Source organism: Nomascus leucogenys, chromosome 15, assembly GCF_006542625.1.
Source record: "Nomascus leucogenys isolate Asia chromosome 15, Asia_NLE_v1, whole genome shotgun sequence".
Classification (NCBI taxonomy): Eukaryota; Metazoa; Chordata; class Mammalia; order Primates; family Hylobatidae; genus Nomascus; species Nomascus leucogenys.
The window spans coordinates 105,720,515-105,744,775 of NC_044395.1; the positions used below are offsets into that span (position 1 = coordinate 105,720,515).

A 24,261-nucleotide genomic window follows, 5' to 3' on the forward strand; every position below is an offset into this window, starting at 1 on the left:
ACCACCACCATCTAATTTTAGAAGATTTTCCCTCACCTCCCACCCCCAGCTCTAGGCAGCCAGGGATCTATTTTCTGTCTATAGAGATTTGCCAATTCTGGACATTTCCTGTAAATGGAATCAGACAATATGTGGTCTTTTGAACCTGCCTTCTTCATTCAGCATAATACTTACAAGGTTCATCCATCATCACCTGTTTTATAAGCGAAATTGTATTAGAACACAGCCCTGCTCATTTGTTTACATCTGATCTACGGCTTTGAGCTTCAAAGACAGAGTTGCGACTTATAAAGTTGCACAGCTCACAGAATCAAAAGCAGCTACTATCTACCCTTTCACAGAAAAAGTTTGCTGACTCCTGGTTTATGCCCTTCAAGTTGAGCTCTCTGGAGTCTAAACTGATAAAGGCACCAAAAGATAAAAAGTGAAAAGAGGCAAAACTGATGCCAAGAACCCCAGGCCTATAAAAGCTACCATTATTGGGCCCCCACCATGGTGTAAGCATCCCAGCCAGCCAGGCAAAGAAACACAGCAGAGGCCGAGCCCGCCTCACCTGGGAGGAGGAAGGACACCTGTTCGACACCCGAGACAACTTTTTCTAGCAGGCTCTGATCACGCAGGGCACCTTACAGAAAGTGCATTGGCCTTCCCCGGGAAGAGTAAGCGAAGATGCCATTAGAGGAAGGGGGTTCAGCAGGCTGGATGCATGGCCCATGGTGACTCTGGCAAGCTGGTTCAATGTACAGCAAAGCTTGGCAGATCCTGAGGTATCAAAGAATTCCCCAAGGCTCTCCCCAAACTGTTGCGGGCTAAAATGGTTCTTACTCTTTTTTTTATTTTTTATTTTTAGTTTTTTGAGACAGAGTTTCACTCTTGTTGCCCTGGCTGGAGTGCAGTGGCATGACCTCAGGTTGCAGTAGCTCACTGCAACCTCTGCCTCCTGGGTTCAAGAGATTATCCCACCTCAGCCCTCCCGGGTAGCTGGGATTACAGGCGCCCGCCACCATGCCCGGCTAATTTTTGTATTTTTAGTAGGGATGGGTTTTCACCATGTTGGCCAGGCTGGTCTCGAACTCCTGACCTCAAGGGATCCACCGGCCTTGGCCTCCCAAAATGCCGGGATTACAGGCATGAGCCACTGCCTCCAGCCTGTTGTTATTATTATTAATTATTATTATAACAGAAGGCTTGTTATTATAACTATTATTAACAGCAGTGGCAAAAGCAATCGTCACACAACTCCTCTAGTTCTCTCCTGCTTCCCTGTCTTGCTCATTAGCAACAACACAGCAGAGAAGGGCGGTAAAACCTTTCACACACTCAGAGAGCCTGTAAATGTTTTTTATTACACTAATTGCTGCTAGAAAATGGTAGAAGCGGCCAGACCGATCCCCTATGGGAAGCTTCTCTTCTGTGGAGGTGGAAAAAGAAGGGCATTTGAACTGGGACAGAAAACAGGGACAATCCATTAGCTCTGGTTGGTAGAGATGCTGCCACCTTTGCCCTGTGGGTTCTGTGCCCTACTCGACCCCTCACTGATGTGATAAGCTTCCAAAGAATTTATCCTCTAAGAGGCTGTGAAATGATGGCCTGATGCTGAATTTGGTCCACATATGTGCCACACAGCCCACACGCACAGTCTTTTATAAATTTGAATCTTCTTTTAAACTCGGGAAATTGCACATAAACTTTCAGATTTCCGGCTTCTCTTGCAAAATTAGAAATTCCAGCCTTTGAGGCCCACATTCCCAAATGGCAAAAAATGATGAGAGCTGAGGAGTGGCTGCCCCATGCAGAACTGTCTAGTTTACCATCATCTCCATCCAGCTTGCTTTCCTCCTTTATGTAACTAGTTGTCCCTGTTGGGCTTTTCATTAGGAATTCACTCTTGTGATAGTAAGTTTCATCTTCCCTGAGACTGCAGCAGCAGGGCAGGAGCGGAGATCCATTTAGGGGATGAGGGCATCAGGGATGGATGCAGCACTAAGGTTCCGGCATCTCTAGCTCCTGCCAGCACAGCCCTCTCCCACCCAGCAGGCTAGAAGGCTGTTCTGGCAGACATCAGAGCTGAATCCATGAGCCCACATAGCAGAGGGGAAAAGGCCCTGCCATTCTTTCTCCTGGAAGCTTCCATCTAATAATCACCTTGCTGTTTGTGTGCCAATGTGCTAAGCAATACAACATGCATTATCTCATCCAATCATTGCACTGCCCTCTAGAATAGAAATTATTATGAACCTCACTTTACAGATGAGGCAACCAAGGCTTAGAGACATCAAGTCATTTGCCTGTGGTCACACAGCTAGGAAGTGGCTGGGAAACTGAGGCTGTAGAGATGTTACCTTGCTCTTGCAAAGTCCCATAGCCAACAGATGGCAGAGCGGGGATTCCATTTCAGGGCCAACTGACTCCAAAGCCTAGAAGCTGGAAAACTGGAGGCCAGTGGGGCAAACTAGTTTAGCTGGTGGTATTTTTGAAAATTTGGACTTTTGGCGTTTTGCTGGTCTCACTGGTCCCCACTTTCTCACAGGTCCCACCAATACTGTTGCCTCACACCCTGGCTTCTTTCCCCATGCACGTTGCCTGCCTGGCCTCAGGAGGGGTGACAACCTTCACATCCTCTGCACGTTCTCTTACCTCCCAGAGTTCAACTCTGATGGGCTTGAGCTCTCAGTTCTAGGACAGAGATGACGGTCGGTGTTTTTCTCTGTTGATCCTACCCCAGTAGGTTTTGGGAGTTGGGAGCAGAGACAAATGGAATATAGTTTGGTTCATGTTCAGTTCCATGACTATGATGCCATTCCAGAGCCCAAGATTTAGAGGATCGATAGGGTTGGTTCCAGGACCCACTGATTCACTGGGGTGGTGGTTGAATTGATTGTATTGTTCTAAATCATTTCTCTCCCTTTGAGATTCCATCCAAAGTGAGTGTGCTTTAAATCAGGGCTTTTCAAATACATGTTGTTTCAGGTGTGGGTTGTGTGTCTCATTTACTTTTCTGGGAGGAGGTTAAGCAGGAAAACCAATGGGCAGGCATTATGGCAGGAGTTTGGGATCAGGCTGAATGGGGCTGAACTGTTACCCAGATTAACCAGAAGGTCCAAGGAATGGATGAAAGTCCAGGAGTGGAGCCTAGGTTGATTCAAGGGGAAGCAGGGAAGCCATAGAACTGATGAAAGGCTGGGAATAGGTTGAGAAGCACAGTATAGAGTAAAAGGAAAAGAAGGGGATTGGTTGGAGGTTGAGAACCCAGGCAGGTGCCCAGGAGCTTGCTCTGACAGGTGCTGTTGAATGAATAGTTTCAATTCAAGCCCTGCTGGGCTGCGTCATCCAATTGTTCTAGTTGTGGGTTCTTAAGGCTTAGAACAGGACCGTGTTAACCACACAACAGAAATGCTGAGCTAAGCCAGCTAAGACACTTTAGCAGCATGGGAGGGAAAACATATTAAAAGAAGCATAAACGGTGCCTAAATTGGTTAGTTCCAAAGTTCAGTGATGTCACCGAAGACTCAGGTGTCCTAAAGTGATTGCCCTCATGGTCCCAAATGGCTGCCACAGCTCCAGCCATCGTGATGAGCATACCTCCAGAGACCAGAGAGGGAACGTTCCTGTTTTGTGTCTCTTTTGAAGAGTTAGAAAACCTTTCCAGAAGCCACTAGTAGACTTCTCATGCCTCAATGGCCAATCCTGCTTAAACTAATAACTGACAAGGAGGCTGGGATGATCAGAATTCATTCTCATGAATCGAGATTTAGTGCCACCTCTCCCTTCTCCAAGTCTTCTCAGAACAGAAAGGAACAAAACTGTGGCTATGTCAGCAAGGATAAAAGATCAGAGATTGGTCCACAGGGACTTCTACCCACTCCCCTCACTGAAATCCTATGGCCAACGTGTGCAAGGCTCACCCCACCCCTGTTAGTCTAACTACGTCTAAAGCATATCTTCCATGTGTGAAGGGACACACCCAAAGCTGCCCTGCTTGAAGCAGGAGTGAAGGCCAGGAGCCCACTTGGCTCCCCGAGCTTCCCGGAGGCACTGATCTTGTCCAGCATCTTTATTTTATTTATTTTGAGATGGAATCTCACTCTGTCGACCAGGCTGGAGTGCAATGGCTCAATCTCGGCTCACTGCAATCTCAACACAGGAAACCTCACCCAGCCTGGACACGGACAGGATTGACAGATTGATAGCTTTCTCAATTCTGTGGGTGGTGCTGCATGGCCATTCTTTGTCTGGTTAATTCCGATAACAAACGAGACTTTGAAATGCTAACTAGTAGAGACGGGGTTTCACCATGTTGGCCAGGCTAGTCTCAAACTTCTGACCTCAAGTGATCCACCTGCCTCAGCCTCCCAACATGCTGGGATTACAGGCGTGAGCCTCAGCGCCCAGCCCCTCCCTCTATTTTATAGACATGGAAACGGAGGTATGGGGGAAGTTAAGTGACTTTGGATACACTGCTAAAAACCAGTGTATCTCAAATGCAATGGAAACATGGCCTTGCCTCAGAGGGTTAGGACTAAATGAGGTGAAGGATGTAAAGAGGCTAGCTCAGGCCCAGTACATATTAGGCACTCAAGAAGGGCGGGTCCTCCCTCCTTCTGGCATAGGAGAATGAAAGATGAGGTGAGGCAGGGACCCAAGGTACAGTGACCTGGGGAGGCAGCAGGGCTGGACTCATTGGCTGGCTGGAAAATCAGATAACCCTTCTGTGGCTACAGAGCAAGGTGTGTGGGTGCCGGACCCCTGGTCTGATAGAAATGACAGCTGGCCTTACCCCCAGCCCACAGGCACCCTCCACCTGCCTGAAAATCCTCTGAGAATGAATTCTGTCTTCCTCCCGAGCCAGCCGGTACCTGGACAGAAAGCTGATGGGCAGTGGAGGGTGTAGAAATAAACAATGACCAGGCGGGGCATGGTGGCTCACACCTGTAATTCCAGCACTTTGGGAGACCGAGGTGGGTGGATCACCTGAGGTCAGGAGTTCGAGACCAGCCTGGCCAACATGGTGAAACTCCGTCCCTGCTAAAAATACAAAAAAATTACCTGGGTGTGGTGGTGCATGCCTGTAATCCCAGCTACTTGGGAGGCTGAAGCAGGAGAATTACTTGAACCCAGGAGGCGGAGGTTACAGTGAGCTGAGATCATACCACTGCACTCCAGCCTGAGTGTCAGAGTAAGATTCTATCTCAAAAAAAAAGAAAGAAAAGAAATAAACAATGACCATACAAGTAAGACCCCACACAGAGGCTTTTTATTCAGAGCCATAGCAAGGGAGTCGGCCACCACTACATATATTTGGCAAAGACTCAGAGTCAGGCAGAGTGAGAAAGATTTGCAGTGAGAAAAAGGGAAGGCTTCAGGTGTGCCCTCACTGGAGGCTGTTGGCATGGGGGTGCTGGAGGCAGCTAACTAGAAGCCCGACATCCTACGTGATTGATTGGTCCTGAGTTGGATGTGGTGGTTGTACTGGTGGGGATGGTGTCGGGGGACATAAGGATACTGGCAGTCCCTGGCAATCATTGACCAAGTCCTGATCCTTCTGGGCCAATCGCTGCAGAGGTGGTGGTTTGGCTTCCAGGGGTGATCATGATGGAGGCTGTAGGGCACAGTTCTATTATCATATACGGTTTGGCCATATGTGTTTGTATATTTGGTCTCTCGGTGTGCAGAGAGAGAGGCCTTTCTATGTGATTTGGGGCACGTTGCTAACCTCTCTGTGCCATGGTTTCCTTACCTGTAAATGGGGTGTTAATAGTACCTGTTTCAGATGTGAATATATATCAAGGTCTTAGAATAGCAACTGGCATGTGGCAAGTACCCAACACAATATTAGTTATTATTTTAAAAATTATGGCTGTGCTTGGTGTGGTTCACACCTGTGTAATCCCAGCACTTTGGGAAGCTGAGATAGAAGGATTGCTTAAGGCCAGGAGTTCGAGACCAGCCCTGAGCAACATAGCAAGATCTCATCTCTTCAAAAGATAAAAAAATTAGCTGGGCATAATAGCAGGCACCTGTAGTCCCAGCAACTCAGGAAGCTGAGGCAGGAGGATTGCTTGAGCCCAGGAGTTCAAGGTTACAGTGAGCTATGATTGTGCCCCTGCACTCTAGCCTGGGTGGCAGAGCAAATTTTTTTTTTTTTTTTTTTGAGGTGGAGTCTCACACTATTGTCTGGGCTGGAATGCAGTGGTGTGATCTCGGCTCACTGCAACCTCCAGCTCCCGAGTTCAAGTGATTCTCCTGCCTCAGTCTCCTGAGTAGCTGGGATTATAGGCACCCACCACCATGCCCAGCTAATTTTATTTTGTATTTTTAGTAGAGACGGGGTTTCACTATGTTGGCCGGGCTGGTCTCAAACTTCTGACCTTGTGATCTGCCCGCCTCGGCCTCCCAAAGTGCTGGGATTCCAGGCATGAGCCACCGCACCGGGCTGACAGAGCAATTTTTAAAAAGTGCTAGTGTTATTACACTCAGTGGAAAGGGCACTGGCCTGGGAGGAGGGCTCTGGGTAGCTCTGGTCCTGGTTCTGCCCCATCACACTGTGACCTCAGCCTTCTTGAGACTCCTCTGAGTCTCAGCCTTGTCAGCAGAGCAGGGGGCTGAGCTCTGACTTCCAAACTGGTTCCCAGCTCTAATGTTATCAATTCCCCACTGGGCGAATCGCCTCTCCTTCCCCCATACCCACACTCCATCTACGCTCCGAGCACACCTGGATGGGCAGCTGCAGCACAGCAGGCTCTGCTGTCCTCATTTCAGCTGGTTTCAGGCCCTAAATTTAGTCCTTTCACAGAAGCCACGGTGTGTGGGAGGTCTGGTCCTGGGTAGGTCTGGTCCTGGTTCTGCCTGTCACACTGTGGGTGAGGGCTGTATGCGGTGGGGGCAGCTCTTCCACCCGTGTGGTGCGCTCTGAAGCGAATCAGGCAGGAGGCCAGGAGGGCTGAGCACTGCATTGCGTTTTGTCTTCAATGCACTTGTTGCAGGAAAATCAAAGACTGGAGACACCGAAAAGAAGGTTCAGGAGAGGTTATTAAGATGATCACCGGCCCAGCCAGACATATGTCCAGAAAGTCTGAGCCCCAAATAAAGGGCTTTTCCTACTTTTAAACATCTTAAGGAGGGAACTACGTGAGGCGGGAAGCGAGTTACAGCAGCAAGAAACAAAGGCAGCATTACAACATTTCTTACATCTTGAGAGAAACATGTCTTGCAACCTAAACTTATCAGTCTTGTGACCCTGCAGCTGTGCAGGAACTCGCTGGGCCTGCAATAAACTTTGAGGAATGTGGAGTTGGGGAATATAGATAAGGTTCACTGTCCACAGAGAGAAGACAGGTTGTTAATATTCCCTTTAACTTGAATATAAGGGGGAAGGGGTCACACTTTGCTGCAACTTTAAGAGGATTTTAAAATTCTATTACTACTACTATTAGGTTATAGTTGATTTCATTAATTCCTTCTTCACACTGGGCAAGTCCTTTGACCCTTTGGGGCCTCAATTTTCATCTGAAAACTAATTTTTTTTTTTTGAGATAGTCTTGCTCTGTCACCCAGGCTGGAGTGCAGTGGCGTGATCTCGGCTCACTGCAACCTCCACCTCCCCGGTTCAAGTGATTCTCCTGCTTCAGCCTCCTGAGTAGCTGGGATTACAGGCACGCACCACCAGGCCCAGCTAATTTTTGTATTTTTTGTAGGGATGGGGTCTTGCCATGTTGCCCATGCTGGTGTCTAACTCCTGACCTCAAGTGATCTGCCCACCTTGGTCTCCCAAAGTTGGGATTATAGGTGTGAGCCATTGCATCAGGCCTGGCAATTAAATTTTATATATGTTGACACCTTAAGCCATCATGTTATCTTTTTTGTTGTTGTTTTTTTTTGAGACGAAGTCTCGCTTTGTTGCCAGGCTGGAGTGCAGTGATGTGATCTCAGCTCACTGCAACCTCTGCCTCCGGGGTTCAAGGGATTCTCCTGCCTCAGCCTCCCGAGTAGCTGGGACTACAGCCATGTGCCACCACGCCCAGATAATTTTTGTATTTTTAGTAGAGATGGGGTTTCAGCATGTTGGCCAGGATGGTCTCAATCTCTTGACCTTGTGATCTGCCCGCCTCGGCCTCCCAAAGTGCTGGATTACAGGCGTGAGTCACCACGCCCGGCCCATGTTATCTTTTAAAGTAAAAAACAACTTTCCTTTCTTTCGGAGAAGGAAAAAAATCAGAGAGCGGTTAAGTGAGTTGGCTAAGCCCACACAGCTAGCACATGGTTTCCGTCTAGATCTTTAGACCCTAAGACCTAGTCTTTTTTTACCCTTAGATAATCTCACCTTTACTTCCATTATGGGATTATTATGATGATAACATGAAAATAATAAATATTATACTAGGGAAGCAACATGGTTTTACGGTTGAGAGCCAGACTGCCTAAGTTTGATTTCTAGTTCTGGTACTTATTAGCTGTGTGACCTCAGACAAATTACTTAACCTCTCTGTGCCTCAGTTCTTATCTGTGAGATGGAAGATAATAATTGTACCCACATAGGGTTGTTATGAGGATTAAGTGAATTAATATTTGCAAAACACTTTCAACCATGCCTGACATCCAGTAAAGTTTATTTAAATGTTTGCTTAATTTAAAAAATAGCTCTCTTGCCAATCAGCATGTGACCTTAAGCAGGAAGAAAGTGTCTGCAATTAGGATCAGGAGACTCATGGTCTACTTTGGGCACAGCCACTACTTTGCTCTGTGGCCTCAGAAACTTTTTTTAACTTTCTTGTGCCTTAGTTTCCTCAGCTGCAAAGTAAGGAGCTTGGGCAAGTTCAGTGATGAACAGCATTTTATGAACAAAGATCAAGTCAGAAAAAAAATTAAAACTTTTTTTGCCACATTAATTTTATCCATTAGAGTCGATTGCGAGGAATATTCCAGTGTAGTGGGTGCAGCCTTGACTATTGTCCCAGCATGCTGTGGGGCTCATCCATGGGCCCCCTAGCAACGCTCTGGGTGATCTATGTGTCCTTTCTTGGGGGTGAGGGTGTCTGACCCAATCACACCCTCCTCCCAGGAAGTGGAGAGTCGGATCTGAACGTTAGACTGGGATGCATCAGCAGGTGCTCTGGCTGGAAGGCTGTAAACTCCTGCTGCTGATGGCTACAGAATTCTGGTTCCTTCTCTTTTTGAGGGTTGGCTTTTCTGATCTTGAAATTCCATAAGAAACCCCAGTTTCCTTCAAACAACCCCCGCCCTATTTATTTAGGCTACTGTATCAGTTATTTATTGCTGTGTAATAAGTCACCCCAAAATTTAGAGGATTAAAATAACAATTTACTATTTCTCTAGAATCTGTGGGTGGACTGGGTGGTTCTTCTGCAGGTTTGACCTAGGGGCGCTTGTGTGGCTGTGTTCATCTGATGGGGTTGAGAACAGGGGCTGTTGACTGTGGTGCCTCGATTCTCTGCCAGGTGGCCTCTCCATACGGCTTGCTTGGGCTTCCTGATAGTATGGTGGTCTCAGGATTGCCAGGGGAGAGGCACAAGCTCCCACTCCACTTAAGGCCTGGCCTCCGAAGCCCCAGCACATTACTTTTTCTGTTTTCTTTTCTTTTTTTTTTTTTTTTTTGAGACGGAGTCTCACGCTGTTGCCCAGGCTGGAGTGCAGCAGCGCGATCTCAGCTCACTGCAAGCTCCGCCTCCCGGGTTCACGCCATCTCCTGCCTCAGCCTCCCCAGCAGCTGGGACTACAGGCGCCCACCACCACGCCCGGCTAATTTTTGTATTTTTAGTAGAGACGGGGTTTCACCGTGTCAGCCAGGATGGTCTCGATCTCCTGACCTTGTGATCCGCCCACCTTGGCCTTTCAAAGTGTGGGGATTACAGGCGTGAGCCACCGCGCCCGGCCTACTTTTTCTGTTTTCTGTTGGTTAGAGTAAGTTACACGATCAGCCCTGACTTAAAGATTCAACAGAATCCACCTCTTGATGGGAGATGAAGAATGCGCGTATGGGGCTGGAAGGAACGGAAAGTGACCAGGTGTGCATGCAACTACTGTGACTAGTTTCAGTTGATCTCTTAGTTGCAGGCAAAAGAAATTTAACTAGTTTATCCTGTGACTTAGGAACTCCCACCTCCCATGCTGTGATCTCATCTCTTAGCATCTCTTGACCACCCTGGCCTTGCCTTTCCTTACTCAAGCTGGCCATACTCCCACCCAGGGCCTTTGTACCTGCTGATCCCTCTTCCTGGCACGTTCTGACCCCAGATCTTCTCCTGACTGCTCCTTTGCCACATTTCAATCTTTACTCACATCTTTACACAGAGAGGTCTTTGATCCTCTGATCTAAAGTCATCCCTCAATACCATCAGTCCCTTAACTAGGCCTTATCTTCTTTGTGGCACTTGCTATGTATTGTTTATATTTTGTCTTTTTGCTGACTGTTCTTCTCTCGCTAACCTCCAAGAATGTAGGAACTGTGCTCTGTCTCAATCTCTGAGGTATGCCTAGCATATGGTAAGTACTCAAAAAATATTTACTGAAAGAATGAATTTTAATGCTTTGTAGATACGATAATATTAATATTCAAAAAGTCCTGATTAGAGGCAGCTTAATGGAAGTCATAGATGATTCCATGAAAGGAGGCAGGCTCATATCTAGGCTGGATAATCTCAGTGGTCCTGATCCTTTCTGATTCTGAGAGTCCATGACTCTAAGTGAGAAAGTGCTGGGAAAATTTAAAGGCACAGTATAAACCTCTAGCTATTACTACTGAGAGGGCACACTGGGAGTTCTGTGAAGAACCGGGCTTAAACTTTCATTATACTTCAGATCTAATGTGGCTCCTGGCTGAGCTACACGAAATAACACAGACATGTCCCATTTGTTTTTCCTACATATCATGGGCTACAGAGGGGCTGCTATCAATGCACAACCATAGAAAGATTATGCTATGGTCTGAATGCTTGTGTTCCCCTAAAATAAATATGTTGAAACCTAAGCCCCAGTGCAATAGCATCGAGAGATGGGACCTTTAGGAGGTGATTAAATCATGAGGGTGGCGCCCCCATGAATAAGATTAGTGCCCTTATAAAAGAGGCCAGAGCCAGCTTGTTTGCCTCTTCTGCCATGTTAGGATACAGCAACTAGACACCGTCTATGAAGCAGAGAATGAGCCCTACTAGACAATGAATCTGCTGGCATCTTGATCTTGGACTTCCCAGCCTCCAGAAATGTGAGCGATACATTTCTATTGTCTATAAATTACGCAGTATAAGGTATCTTGTTAGAGCAGCTCAAGTGGACTAAAACAGGCTGTGTGGTGGTCTTAATACATAGCCTCATTATCCTTTGAGCCTCCTCCCATGAGAGGTGGGGTTTCTGTCCTCTATTCTTGATTCTGGGCTGGCTTCTGATTGCTTCAACCAGTAGAGAAGGGCAGAAGTGAAACTATGTGACTCCAAAGTTGGGGCAGAAAAGTGCAGGTAGCTCCTACCTATTCCTCTTGGGACACTCAGTCTGGGGGAAGCCAACAGCTTGTAAGAAGTCTGACCACTCTGAGCCTCCCATACCGAAAAGGCCACACGTAGATGCTCCAGTTGACAGCTCCAGCTAAGCTTCTAGCTGACATCCAGTTGCCAGCCATGTGATGAGTGGTCTTGGACGTTTAGCCCAGTTGAGCTTTCAGACAACTGCAGCCCAGGCCAACCTCTGACTACAACCACATGACTTGAAGCAAGAACTCCTCAGCTATGCCCTTCCCCAAATCATGAGCAAAATGAAATGGCTGTTTTCAGCTGCCAAATTTTGGGGTAATATGTCAGGCATCCACAGTACGTGGAATAGGCCATTTCTTTAGTGCTTTCTCCTTCACAAAGACCTCCATAGTCCTAACATCTCAGAGTCGACTTGACGTCCCCACTGGATCATGTCCCATCCCAGTCTGCAGACATCTCAAGCTTAACATGTCCAAAAATAAACTCTTGGTCCCAGGCCTGCCTCTCACTGCTTAGTCTTCCCTGTCCAATAAATGGCACCTCCATTCCCAGTTGTGTAAGGCAGAAGTCTGGGCATTGTCCTTGAATTCTTTCTTCCCGTCAACCCCACAGGGCAATCTCTCTGAAAGGTCTCTTGACTTTACTTCTAAAATGCAGCTCAGGCCAGGTGCATTGGCTCACACCTGTAATCCCAGCACTCTGGGAGACCGAGGCGGACAGATCACCTGAGGTCAGGAGTTCAAGACCAGCCTGGCCAACATCATGAAACCCCATCTCTATTAAAAAAAAAAAAATTAGCTGGGCATGGTGGCACACGCCTGTAATCCCAGCTACTCAGGAGGTTGGAGCTAGAGAATCACTTGAACCCGGGAGGCAGAGGTTGCAGTGAGCCAAGATCGCGCCACTCCAGCTTGGGCAACAAGAGCGAAACTCAGTGTCAAAAAATAAATAAATACATAAATAAAATAATAAAATGCATCTCAAAGCTGTTCTATCTCTGCAGCCACCACCCTAGTCTAAGCCACCATTGTTTCTCTCCTGGCCACACTGTAACCTCTTGACTGGTCACCCTACTTGTGCCCTTGCCACCCTTGCCTTTGTTGTCAATTCATTCTCCTCACAAGGGCCAGAGAGATCTTCGTAAATTATAAATCAAATCATGGCACTCCCAGTGGCTGCCCGTGGCACTGGGAATAAATCTAAACTCCTTGCCGTGGTGCTTAATTTGGTCCCTGCCTGCGCCCAGGCCTCTAACCCCTCTTTCCACTCTTCCCCATGGTGAGTGGAATCAAAAGGAAACAGCATTTTGAAGGAATGTCAGAAAGCTGCCAAATTTATCTCTACCTCCTTTCCTATTTCTGGGATTTGTCCTCCCCTTGAGGCTGGACCCCAGTGGAGACAGCCAATCAGCTTCCTCAAGTCTGCTCCTGCCACCCTGGCCTTCTCTCTGGTCCTTGACCACCTTCAACTCTTTTCCTTTTGCAGGGCCTGTGCATGAGCTGTGACCTCTGCCTGGAATGCCCTTACTTCACTCCTCCTATGGCTGGCTCCCTCCCACCATTTGGGCATGAGATTAAATGTTCACAAACCTTCTCCAGCCCTGCTGCCTCTTCCCTCAGGCCACACACACAGGATCTTACGGATTCTTTATTGAATCACCAACAACTCACGGCGTCAGGCCCCAGCAACTGCATTAGAACCCATCTGGGATTGTGAGGGGACTGGAGAGGGTGGGGGGAGAAGACCTACTCTCCCCAGCTTTTCACTATAGAGAGTAAAAACATCAGAAATCACCCCAAGAGAAAGGACGTACCAAATGCCCACCAGAAGGGCCGGGGAGTGCAAGCCACCCTGAGTGCAGGAGGGTGCGGTGAAGGGTGCTATGGCTCCGACATTTGTGTGTCCCCCCTTCCCCTGCAAATTCACATTGGAATTCTCACCCCCAAGGTGACAGTATTAGGAGGTGGGGCCTTTGGAGCTGATTGGGTCACGGGGGAGGAGCCCTCATGAACGAGGTTGGAGTCCTTATAAAAGACACAGGAAGGAGGTTGCTTGTTTATGCTTCTACCATTGAGGATACAGCGAGAAGGCACCATCTATGGATCGGGAAACAGCCCTCAGCGGAGTCCGAATCTGCCAGCCTCTTGATCTTGGACGTCCCAGCCCCCCAGGGCTGTGAGCAATACCTTTCTGTTGTTTGTAAGCCACCCGGCCTACGGCATTTTGATATAGGAGCTCGCTGGACTAACAGTGGGGCCAAGCAGGCTCTCAGCCACAACCTCAGGGAAGAATGTAAAGGTTGGTGTCTTACCATCACAAGGCAAGCGTCTCAGAACCAGCTATAACACCTCCTTTGCACAGATCTAGGGGCGCCAGACACAGCTGGGGTGGAAGGCTCTTAGTCTGGACCCTTGCCCCATCAGCCCCACCTGGGGAGGAAGGCTTTTAGGGAGGTAGAACTGGGAGAAGAGAGAAGCAGCTCCCTGGCTCTGCTTTCAGAAGGCTGTTACCTGGCCAGGTGCTAGGAGACCAGAGGGACAGGTGCCCCTCGGGGCCAGAGGAGCCACGCAGGACAGTGTGGTGTTAGGGACTGGGGGAGGATGTTAATGACCCTGCTTAACCTCTAAGAGAAGCATGGTTTCCTCGTGTTCGAAAGCTGGACATACGGCTGGGCACGGTGGCTCACACCTGTAATCCCAGCACTTTGGGAGGCCGAGGCGGGCGGATCACGAGGTCAGGAGATCAAGACCATCCTGGCTAACATGGTGAAACCCCGTCTCTACTAAAAAAATACAAAAAATTAGCCAGGCGTGGTGGTGGGCGCCTGTAGTCCCAGCAACTCAGGAGGCTGAGGCAGGAGAATGGCGTGAACCCGGGAGGCGGAGCTTGCAGTGAGCCGAGATTGTGCCACTGCACTCCAGCCTGGGTGATAGAGCAAGTCTCCATCTAAAAAAAAAAAAAAAAAAAAAAAAAAGAAGAAACCTGGACATACAGGTTGTAGATGGTGGGCACTTTCTCAAAATCACCCCATTCCCAGGCCACTGCCCAGCAGCCCCTCGGGATCTGCTGGTGTCAGAGGGAACTCACTCATTTCCTCCCTCAGTCCAGCCCACACTTTCCTCCAAAGGAAGGCTGGTCTGTGGGCCAGGGTGAGGCTGCCTGCCCACCGCAGACGGAAGGTTTCCCCAACCCTCTCCAGGTGGCTGTGGTAGGGCCATCTCCCCTGAGTACAGTGAAGCCTTCGTGGCTTTGCCATTGCTGTCCCTTCGAGGTTGTTGCCTGTCCCTGTCCTCAGTGATGTGGAGGCAGACAGGCCCTGGAGGCGGAAGGAAGGGGTTCAACTCTCACTACGGTGCTCCCTCGGGTAGGACAAAAACTCAGAAATACGAGAGGATAGAGACAGGTTTGGCAACTTTCTGATATTACTTGTAAACACTGGTTCCTTCTTAACCACCGTATTCTGATTGGGTCTGTAAGTAGCACCCAGTCCACACCACAGCACCCTTCTGGGGTCCGGGAGACCGCCTTCACTGCTGTGCTGGCCCCGCCTGCGTACGGGCTCTGGGGCGGGGCCATCCGGGGTGCCTGTGGCGCTCAAACCCCCATGGCGCTCTTCTCGCCCTCTTTGGGGCTGGGCTCCTCCTGAGTCTTCTTCATCTCCCAGCCCCTGACCCAGGTGTAGGCGGAGGAGCCGCCCAGCACCATCATGTTGCTCGTCCACCAGAGGAAGCTCTTGGTCTCCTCGTAGTAGAGCACGGCCAGCACTGTCTGGGCACAGGCCTTGGCCGTGCCCGACACATTGTGGGTCAGGGGACTGGTGAACTTGATCTGCAGTCCTGTCACATAGCCGATGGCGAAGCCAAACAGGCCGCCCAGCGTCATCATCCCCCAGAAGTGGGCACTGCCCAGCTGGGCAAAGTCATGCAGGGCCTGCAGCTCCCCAAGTAGCAAGAGCAGGGGCAGGAAGAGGACGCAGGCATTGACGTTGTTGTAGAAGGTCAGGCGCCAGATGCTGCCGTCCACCGCCGGGAGCACCTTCTTGGTGTAGATGGCGTTGAGCGAGACACAGAGGCTGGCCAGCACGCCGAAGACAGTGCCCAGCCACGACAGGGTGCCTTCTGCCCCCTCCTGGTCCACACCAAGCCAGAAGCCCCCTGCAGTGGGGAGAGGAGGAGTGGGGGAAGGGCGGGGAAGAGGGATGAGGACGAGGAGGAAGAAGGACAGAGGATCAGACACCAAATTTCACAGACTGAGTATTGCGGCCCTCCCCATTCCTCCCCAGGCCTCCCTCCAATAAGCACAGCCAGAGTCTCCACTGCAGGCAAAGCACTCTGCACTCTACGTGACCTACGGGAGCGGCCCAGGGCAAGAACACTTCCTCTGGCAGCTTATCTGCTAGCAGAGGAGAAAGACATTAAAACAAATCTTCCCAGTTACTTCTTTAATTACAATTGTAAGAATTGTAATGAGGTCCATAAAGTAGTACAAGGTGCCGTGAGAGCCTGTAAGTGGGCGACTGTGCTGGCCTGGGGCATCTGAAAATAACATTTGAACTGAGTTCTGAAGAATGAGTGCCATTTAGTGGTTAATGTGATTTAAGGTGACCCTGAGTAAATGACTCCCAGTGTCTAAGCCTTGGCTGCTTCTTGCATGGAATGGGAGCTCATGATGTCATCATGGGGCGCGTCAAGTTAGAATCTCTTGTGTCATTTGGGGCAGTGACTCTGAGACTCTCATCTTGTGTCACCTCCTGCTCAAAGAGCTTCCGTGGCTCCCCACTTCTGCCATCAGGATTATACTCCTTGGCGTGGCAGGCGGGGGTGCCTGCACCCTTGCCAGCCCTTCCTCTGTCCTATGGTCGCCCCAGCCTCCCTGCTCCTCACCCTGGGCCTCAGTGTCCTTGTTCATGTCCTGTGCCAGAAACACCCTCCTCCTTTCTAGGGGATTCTACTCATCTGTCAAGGTCCAAGTTGGCTTCTCCTGGAGAATCCTTTCCTGACAGCCCCACGACCTGGACTCTTACTGCCTCGCTTTCCTTCAAAGCCCCTTGCCTGCCCTGGGCTGCTGGGCCCCTGCCCAGGTGACAGTCTGGTCTTTTTAGCCAGATCCCATGCTCCCAGAAGGCAGGGGCTGAACAATGCACGTTATACTTCCTGCCACAGCATCCGGCAACACGGGGCAGTGGGGAAAGCTTTGGGGCCAGAGGGATTTAGCCTCCAATCAGGCTCTGCAATTTAGAAGCTGAGTGGCCTGGGAGAAGTTACTTAACCACTCTGAGCTCTCTGGGTCACCTCTCTGTCCTCCACTCCAGCCAATCTACTCTCCACCTTGCAACCGGAATGATCATCCTGAAGTCCAGATCAGTCCAGGCTGTGCCCTGGTGTGAAGCCTCTCTGTGGCTCTCTGCCGCCTTCAGGAGAAATTCCACTCACTCACCACAGCTCTTAGGACCTGCACCACATGGAGTCGGCCTGACTGGGCAGCCTCGTGTCTGGTGAGTCTCGCTGTGGCCCAGCCATGAAGAAGTGCACGTGCTCTTCCTTCTGTCTAGAATGTTCTGTCCCTACTTCTTCCTCTAAACCCAGTTTCTAAACTTCCCCCAGAGGGCCTGCTTAGACTGCCCTGTCCGCGGGTCCCCTCCCTTGCCCAGAGCTCCCACAGCCCCTTTTATGCATGCCCCATCGCAGCCCTTACTATGCTAGCATAACTGTCACCACCATGCCCTCCAGGAGTGTAGCAGCTGAGGTTACCTTTTCCAAACTTGTATCCCCAAAGCCTGGCATGGTGCTTGGCATGTGTTTAGCCACCAATTACTAGTTGTGGAATGAATGAATGAAAGTTGTTATGGAGGTGGTTGTGAGTATTAAAGGAGACAGGATACCTCCTACATCATAGGCACTCAACACATAGCACTCTTCTCTTTTTCTCTTTGTTTTTTGAGACAGTCTCGCTGTGTCACCCAGGCTGGAGTACAGTGGTGCGATCTTGGCTCACTGCAACCTCCGCCTCCTGGGTTCAAGCGGTTCTCGTGCCTCAGCCTCTTGAGTAGCTGGCATTACAGGGACGCACCACTATGCCTGGCTAATTTTTGTATTTTTAGTAGAGAGGGGGCTTCACCATGTTGGCCAGGCTGGTCTCGAACTCCTGACCTCAGGTGATCCGCCCGCCTCGGCCTCCCCAAGTGCTGGGATTACAGGCATGAGCCACCATGCCCAGCCCAACCACAGAGCCCGACCCTCCTCTTTCTTGACAGAACCTTTGCACAAGGGGTACCCACAGACCTGCTGGGGGCAGGATGAGGGGGGCAGAGGGCTGCACCACCCACTCACCTGCTTGGCTAGAGCACCCCCAGCCCTCCCGGTGGTTACCTTCTGAGTCCAGAAGCAACTGCAACATCAATGTTCTAGAGTGACTCTTGCCCAGAAGGAACATTTTTTTTTTTTTTTTTTTTTGAGACTGTGTCTTGCTCTGTTGCCCAGGCTGGAATGCAGTGGTGCGATTTTGGCTCAATGCAACTTCTGCCTCCCGGGTTCAAGCAATTATCCTGCCTCAGCTTCCCGAGTAGCTGGGATTACAGGCACATGCCACCATGCCCAGCTGATTTTTTGTATTTTTAGTAGAGACAGGGTTTCACCATGTTGGCCAGGCTGGTCTCGAACTCTTGATCTTAGGTGATCCACCTGCCTCAGCCTCCCAAAGTGCTGGGATTACAGGCATGAGCCACTGTGCCTGGCCCAGAAGGAGCTTTGAAAGGTACTGTGTGACATGGGGGGCTAGGAGGGGAGGCCTAGAATAGTTGCCTGAGACTCGTCTTCCCCCATAAGGAGGAAGAAAGAGGAAACACTGCAGAAAGGGGGCCAGGTCCTGGGCCAGAAGAGAGCGCCCAACTCCCTGGCCCCTGGCCCAGTCAGGCAGGCTGGTGAATGCACCATTCTCAGAACCTCACCATTGGTTACTTGGATTACCTTTGGGATTTGGGCCCAGTTACCCTAGTGTCTTCACCTTCCTGCAAGCAAATTCTCCAACTAGGAGCCTCTACCCCTGAGGCCATTCCTGGCAGGGTCAGCAGGAATGAAGTAGAGAGCCCTGGGGCATCTGAGGAGGACAGGGAGGAGGGGAGGTACACCTGTTCCCCTGAGAGGGAAATGGAAGCAGGCTGGGAGAGTTCTGGCAGGGGGGTTCTTGCAGCTTCTCCTACTCTAACCATGACCTTCTCCCCTCTCCCCTCTTGGACTTAGACCCAGCAGCCCTAGATCCAGCACTTGCTCAACAACGGGAAACATTTTCTAGGACAGGTGGCATGGGATGGGTCCCTTCCCCCACCAACCGGTGCATCTAGCCTGGGACTCTGAGCCATCAGCAAAGAATATGATATGTAGGCCAAATAAGATAAACTTTATAGCACCAGGAAAAACCTGCATAGGTTCAAATGAAGATCTCGTTCCTAGATGACGCAGCCCTGGGAAGGCTCGGAGGGAACGGGATGCTGGAGGCCCTCTAACACAGACAGCATGGGGCCCAGTACAATATGGGCCCATCTAACCTGTGCTGTCCCATACCATAGCCCTCAGCCACACATGGCTATTGAGCCCTTGAAATGTGGCTAGAAAGTCAGGTTAACGTCTGCAAATGAGGAAGTGAATGTTTAACATTTTGCTTAATTTTAACTAATTTAAATAAGTGGCCAATGGCTACTGTATTGAATACTGCAGTTCTAACCTCCAAGACGAGCAGAGGGGATAGAAGCACAGGCCCGGGAGTCTGGCCAATCTGGGTTTGCATCCCAGCCTGGCTGCTTGCTAGCTGTGTGGCCGTAGGCAAGTAACGTAACATCTCTGAGCCTCAGTTTCCTTGTTTGTATAGAGATGACCGCTGGTAGTGATGCCACAACCCAGGGGATCTCTGGGAGAACAAAGGAGAAGCTGTATGTGAAATAATTAGCGTAATTTCCCCATCAATAATTATTATTTTCTGAGGGTCAAGTCCAGGAAGACAGCTGAGGCCTCTCAAAGCATATTGCTTGCTACTGTCTCAGGTGCTATCCTGGGCTGGCAGGGTGATGGTGTATTTATTAAAAGATGCATTGCCCTCTACTACGAGCACTGGATGGGAAATCAAGACACCTGAGCTCTTGAGAAACTAAATAAAATACAGTGGTTGGGCATGTGGACTGTGAAGCCAGATTGCTTGAGTTCAGATTCCAGCTATGCCACTTATTAGCTGAGTGATCTTGGACAAGTTACTTAACTTCTCTGTGCCTTGGTTTTTCCCCTGTAAAATGTGGATTATACTCCCATCTTGTTATGAAGATTAGCTGAGTTAATATGGCTAAGATCTAAGTGCCTGGCACATTTTAATCACTCAACAAATGTCAGTTGCTTTTGCTGCTGTTGTTACTATTATTATTACTATTGTTCTTGCCCTGGCTGGGCTCCTAACTTGCTGGGTGACCTTTAGTAAGTTACTTGCTCTCTCTGTGCCCCCAGGCTCTTTCTCCTATGACTGCTGCACCAAAGGAGCTGGGACAGATGAAGTCCTAGGATGCCTAGAAGGGTTGTTCTTCATGGTTTCAGTCCCCATGACCACTCTATCCCCCGTGGCCCCAGCTGCCACTCACCGATGATGATGCCGCAGGTGAGCAGGGCATAGAAGGAGGTGGTCTGCTTGAGCAGCAGGTAGGACAGCAGCACGTTGAAGACGGTGGTGAGCGAGCGGCCCACATTGTAGAAGGCCACACCGACGTACTTGAGGCAGAGGTTATTGAAGGTGATCATGCCAATGAAGACCACCGACAGGGGCAGGACGCTGCGGGCCACCCTGAGGTCCAGGCGCAAGCTGGGGAAGTCCACAGCACCAGGGCAGCAGGCGGCCAGAGCGCTGAGGCCTTTGCACAGCAGCGTGGTCACCAGGCACTGGTAGAAGGTGACGAAGATGGGGGTGTCCAGCCGCAGGGAGGGGCTGTCCAGCAGGTACTTATTAAGGAACACCATGGAGATGGAGGTGACCCAGTAGAGGGAGACCACCAGCGCGATCTGCAATGCCCGCAGCAGAAAGGGCTTCTCCCCATTGGCCTCTGCCTCTGCAGAGGGGTTTGAGGCCCCGGTCAGCGCCATGTGCAGGATCCTAGATCGCTTCAGAGGGGCCCTATTCATGGTAGCAGAGGAGCTGGGTCACCCCGCGGCCAGAACTCTGATTCCCTGGAGTCCAGGGCAGTGAGCTCACTTGTGCTCTCCGCAAGCAAGCCGCAGCCCTCGATGGTCACATGTGGCCTGGCCTAAAGGCCTCCCCAGTGTCCTCATGGATAGAGAAGTTCTGCTGTGGGGTGAGCCCAGTTGTGCTGCTCCACAACCTGCTCCCACCCCGAGGGGGCTCCTGAGACAAGACACAGGGCAAGGGGGAGGAATAGGTAAGGCAGTGAGGCCAGGACAGAGAAGACCTGTGAGGGGAGAAGAGGCTGGGGCCTAACAGGGAGGGGTCGCAGAGAGAAGGGAGGGGAGAGGAATGGCAGGGCGGGGCAGGAGTAGGTACGCGGGGCGAAGGTGCAGGAAAAGGACGCGTGGCAGAGTGGGAAGAGGTGACGAGAGGGCGGCATGGGCGGCTGCGGGAGGAAAGGGTGGGCAGGGGGAGGGAGGCGTACAGGGAGCTGCCGGAGGCCGGGCGCGGCTGGACTGAAGGCTGCGGAAGGGTCAGAGGGGCTCGGGGCTTGGGGCTGAAGGACGCAGGAGGGGGCTGGGCCAGCGCCCACGTCTCGCTGCCTTCCCGGGCTCCGTCGCCGGCTCAGCCCAGGAGCCTCCGGACATCCGAGGCCGACTCCCCGCGAGGCGGGCCCGGGACTCACTTCCTGACACGCCCCCACGTGGCCTTAAAGGGCCCGCACGCCCCGCCTTGCCCTTAAAGCGACAGCCCCAGAGAGGCGGCGTTCGCCAGTCCCCAGCCCCGCCCGTGCGCTCCGCTGCCCGCTGCTGGCGGGGGACCTCTGCAGCCACAGGTTTTTCTGGGTGCTTGAGCCTCGCCCTGCTTCCTGGAAGGGTTCCATCACCCTCGCCTGCCCACCCTCAGCTCCGTCCGCCCCGGAGCCTCCGTCCCCCGACTTGGCTAGGCTTGGCTCGCAGGTCCACCTCCCGGAACCCCGACCCGGGACCCGGGCGGCGCTCCATCAGCCTGGACCCCTCCACCTCCAGAGACTCGCGTTGCAGCCCCGCGTCCGTCTGCCAACCCGAGCTCACTCTTCCATAACAATGTTGTGGTCCCCTCCTTTCCCCCCATTTTCACCGCCCCCGGGCCCTCTCCCAAGCCCGAGACCCCAGGCAGCGCTCCCCGAGGCCGGAGGCCACGCCGCCTCTCTCGGACCTCAGTCTGTCCTCCCTGTGCCCCTATCGAGGTCCTCTGGGCGGCCCGGATCCGAGATTCCAAAGGCTCAAGGCAGCATCTCTTACTCCCAGAAAATACTGTTTCCCCGCCCGGTCCAGCCGCATCAGCTCCCTCGCCCCGGCCTGTGTCCCCGGGCCGCGAAGGCGACCTGGCGCTCACCTCCTCCGGTGCACTGGGCGCCCGCCCCGCCACTCCGTGCTGCACCTGCAGCGCCGCAGCCTGGGCCGCGCCCGCGGGGTCGACTTCCTGCTTTCCGCCCCGGGCCCGGGCACCGTGCCAGCCTCGCCGGCCTGTTCGCGGCATGGGGCCCTGGGGTGCTGGCGGATAGGCGGCGATCCCGAAGGTCGTGGGAGGAGGCCTTCTCCTCTTTCCAAGGCTACTCCTGTCCCTGGTACCCCCCGCCCGCCCGGGACCCGGCTTCAGTTACCGCAGCTGGCACGTCCCGGGACCTGTCTGTATTCCTGGCCCGCCGCGCTCCCGGCTTGCACTTCCAGAAATGCGTGCGGGGACCGCCCGGATTCTTCCAGCCGGCAGTGAGGGGAGGGTTCCCCGCCCCTTCCAGGGCCGGGGCCTGGGAAGTCTAGCCTGTGGTCTGCCACTCACCAGGCAGCCGGGGAGACCCGGAGGATCGACTTCTCTGGTTCGCGCTCTAGCACCTGCGTTGGGCAGGCCACTTTCTCCGACGGCCTGAGTTATCTTCATGGTAAAACTAAGGTGCTAAGCTTGACCTGTGGGTCCCAACCTTCTTGCCCAGAACTCTAGGTGGTATGGTCGAACATAGATGTTTGTAATATTTCAAGCACCGTTTAATTAGTGCCATTTAATTAACGGGTAAGATGATGTCATGGCTGGGATTTGTTTTAAAATACTAAGAATACTTACCAAAAATATTTTTTATTTTTATTTATTTATTCTTTTTGGGATGGAGTCTCGCTCTGTCGCCCAGGCTGGAGTGCAGTGGTGCTATTTCAGCTCACTGCAACCTCCGTCTCCCGGGTTCAAGCGATTCTCCTGCCTCAGCCTCCCGAATAGCTGGAATTACAGGCGTCCACCACCACGCCCGGTTATTTTTTGTATTTTTAGTAGAGACGGGGTTTCGCCGTGTTGGCCAGGCTGTTCGCTAACTCCTGACCTCAGGTGATCCGCCGGCCTCGGCCTCCCAAAGTGCTAGGATTACAAGCGTGAGCCACTGCGCCTGACCTCAAAAAGAATTTTTTTAAAAGGTTGATAGATTAAATAAGATAAGCCATTGATAGTTGTTGTAGCTAGGCATAGATACACAGGGATCCATTATAAGAGTTTCCTTACTTTTGTGTACATTTGCAAATTTCCAGAATAAAAAGGTAAAACCTGTATGGTACGTTTAAACTCTCAGATCCTAACTGCACAAACCTTCACTGGAGCTGAGCGCAGCCCTGGGTGGACTGTAGGGAAATGGGAGGGCTGCAGGCTGCAGTGAAGTAAACAGCTGCCCCAGAACGAGCCGGGCCCACACCCTACCCTCTTCCACTAGCCCCAGGTACTAGCACTCCCCCTTCCTCCTCAAGGAATGAGACTCTGCTTCCTCATTATGGGCTGTTCTCCACCTGGAGGATACCATCTGGTTACCTTGTCACTTTTGGAACTAAAATATCCCTTTGGGGAAGGAAAGGCTTAAGAGGGACTGAGCTGGTCTCCTGAACCCCAACTGGAGAGTCTACCTCTGGGATTTTCCTTTGAAGGTGTGGGTTTTGGTTTATTAAGGGCAATGCATATCTGTTCCAGTCTCTCTTATGCCTGAGAGTTCACCATGACAAATAATTTAGTGACAGACAAGGCAAACTTGTCTCTGAGAGGCCCTGGTGACCTGGAAGGGCCTTCTCCTTAGCACATTAGCAGGAACTTGTCTGATGACTGCTGTCACCTTGAACTGGAGGGAAGAGATATATCTTGTGTATAGGCCAGACGCACTTCACTGAGAGAGATCCAGGGGCAGTCAGTGCTGCGTGTATGGGGGACAGTGTGGGCTCTCTATGGAGGCCAAAGTACACCCCTGTCTCCAATCTCTCACCTTACATCATACCCAAAATTCTGTCATTAGTGTCACTCCCTTGGATTAAGGTTGTAACACGCCAGTACAGCAAGTTTCCTGGATTCTAATCCTTTTTATCCCTTATGAGGGAAAGGAGGGGTGGGGATGTTTCTTAGGGGGTCTAAGGCCCCCAGGAATTGTGTACCTTGCATAAACAGTTTGCTTTTGAATTTTCTTTAAGGAATGTTAATTGTTTAAACTATTCACAAAGGGTGAAATTTTAGGTCTTGCCAAGAGTGATTATCCAGGGTGTGAATTTGGTGTGAGGTGGAGCATAAGATCATCAATGTGGCAGCTGAAGGGCTGTAATAGTCCCTTTATGGGTGTAGTCTCGTTTTC

The 24,261-nt window shown here is 51.2% G+C and overlaps 2 protein-coding genes across 4 annotated transcripts in view; both read right to left on the reverse strand.

The window, feature by feature from the left end:
- LOC115838561 (E3 ubiquitin-protein ligase RNF169-like) overlaps positions 1–24,261 on the reverse strand; it is a 178,687-nt gene that overhangs the window by 120,883 nt on the left and 33,543 nt on the right. The window lies entirely within an intron of this gene.
- Positions 13,115–22,326, reverse strand: SLC35C1 (solute carrier family 35 member C1). Of its 3 annotated transcripts, none has more exons than XM_030794559.1 (4): positions 22,279–22,326; positions 20,098–20,624; positions 14,463–15,634; positions 13,115–14,136 (listed from the first exon to the last, which is right to left on the reverse strand). In XM_030794559.1, the coding sequence occupies exons 2-3, from the start codon at positions 20,591–20,593 to the stop codon at positions 15,075–15,077; spliced, it is 1,056 nt and encodes a 351-aa protein (XP_030650419.1). In that variant the 5' UTR covers positions 20,594–20,624; positions 22,279–22,326; the 3' UTR covers positions 13,115–14,136; positions 14,463–15,074. The 3 variants fall into 3 exon arrangements, with proteins under 3 accessions (XP_030650419.1, XP_030650420.1, XP_030650418.1); XM_030794560.1 differs by lacking the exon at positions 22,279–22,326 and adding an exon at positions 21,118–21,496; XM_030794558.1 differs by lacking the exon at positions 22,279–22,326 and having other exon boundaries at positions 20,098–22,025.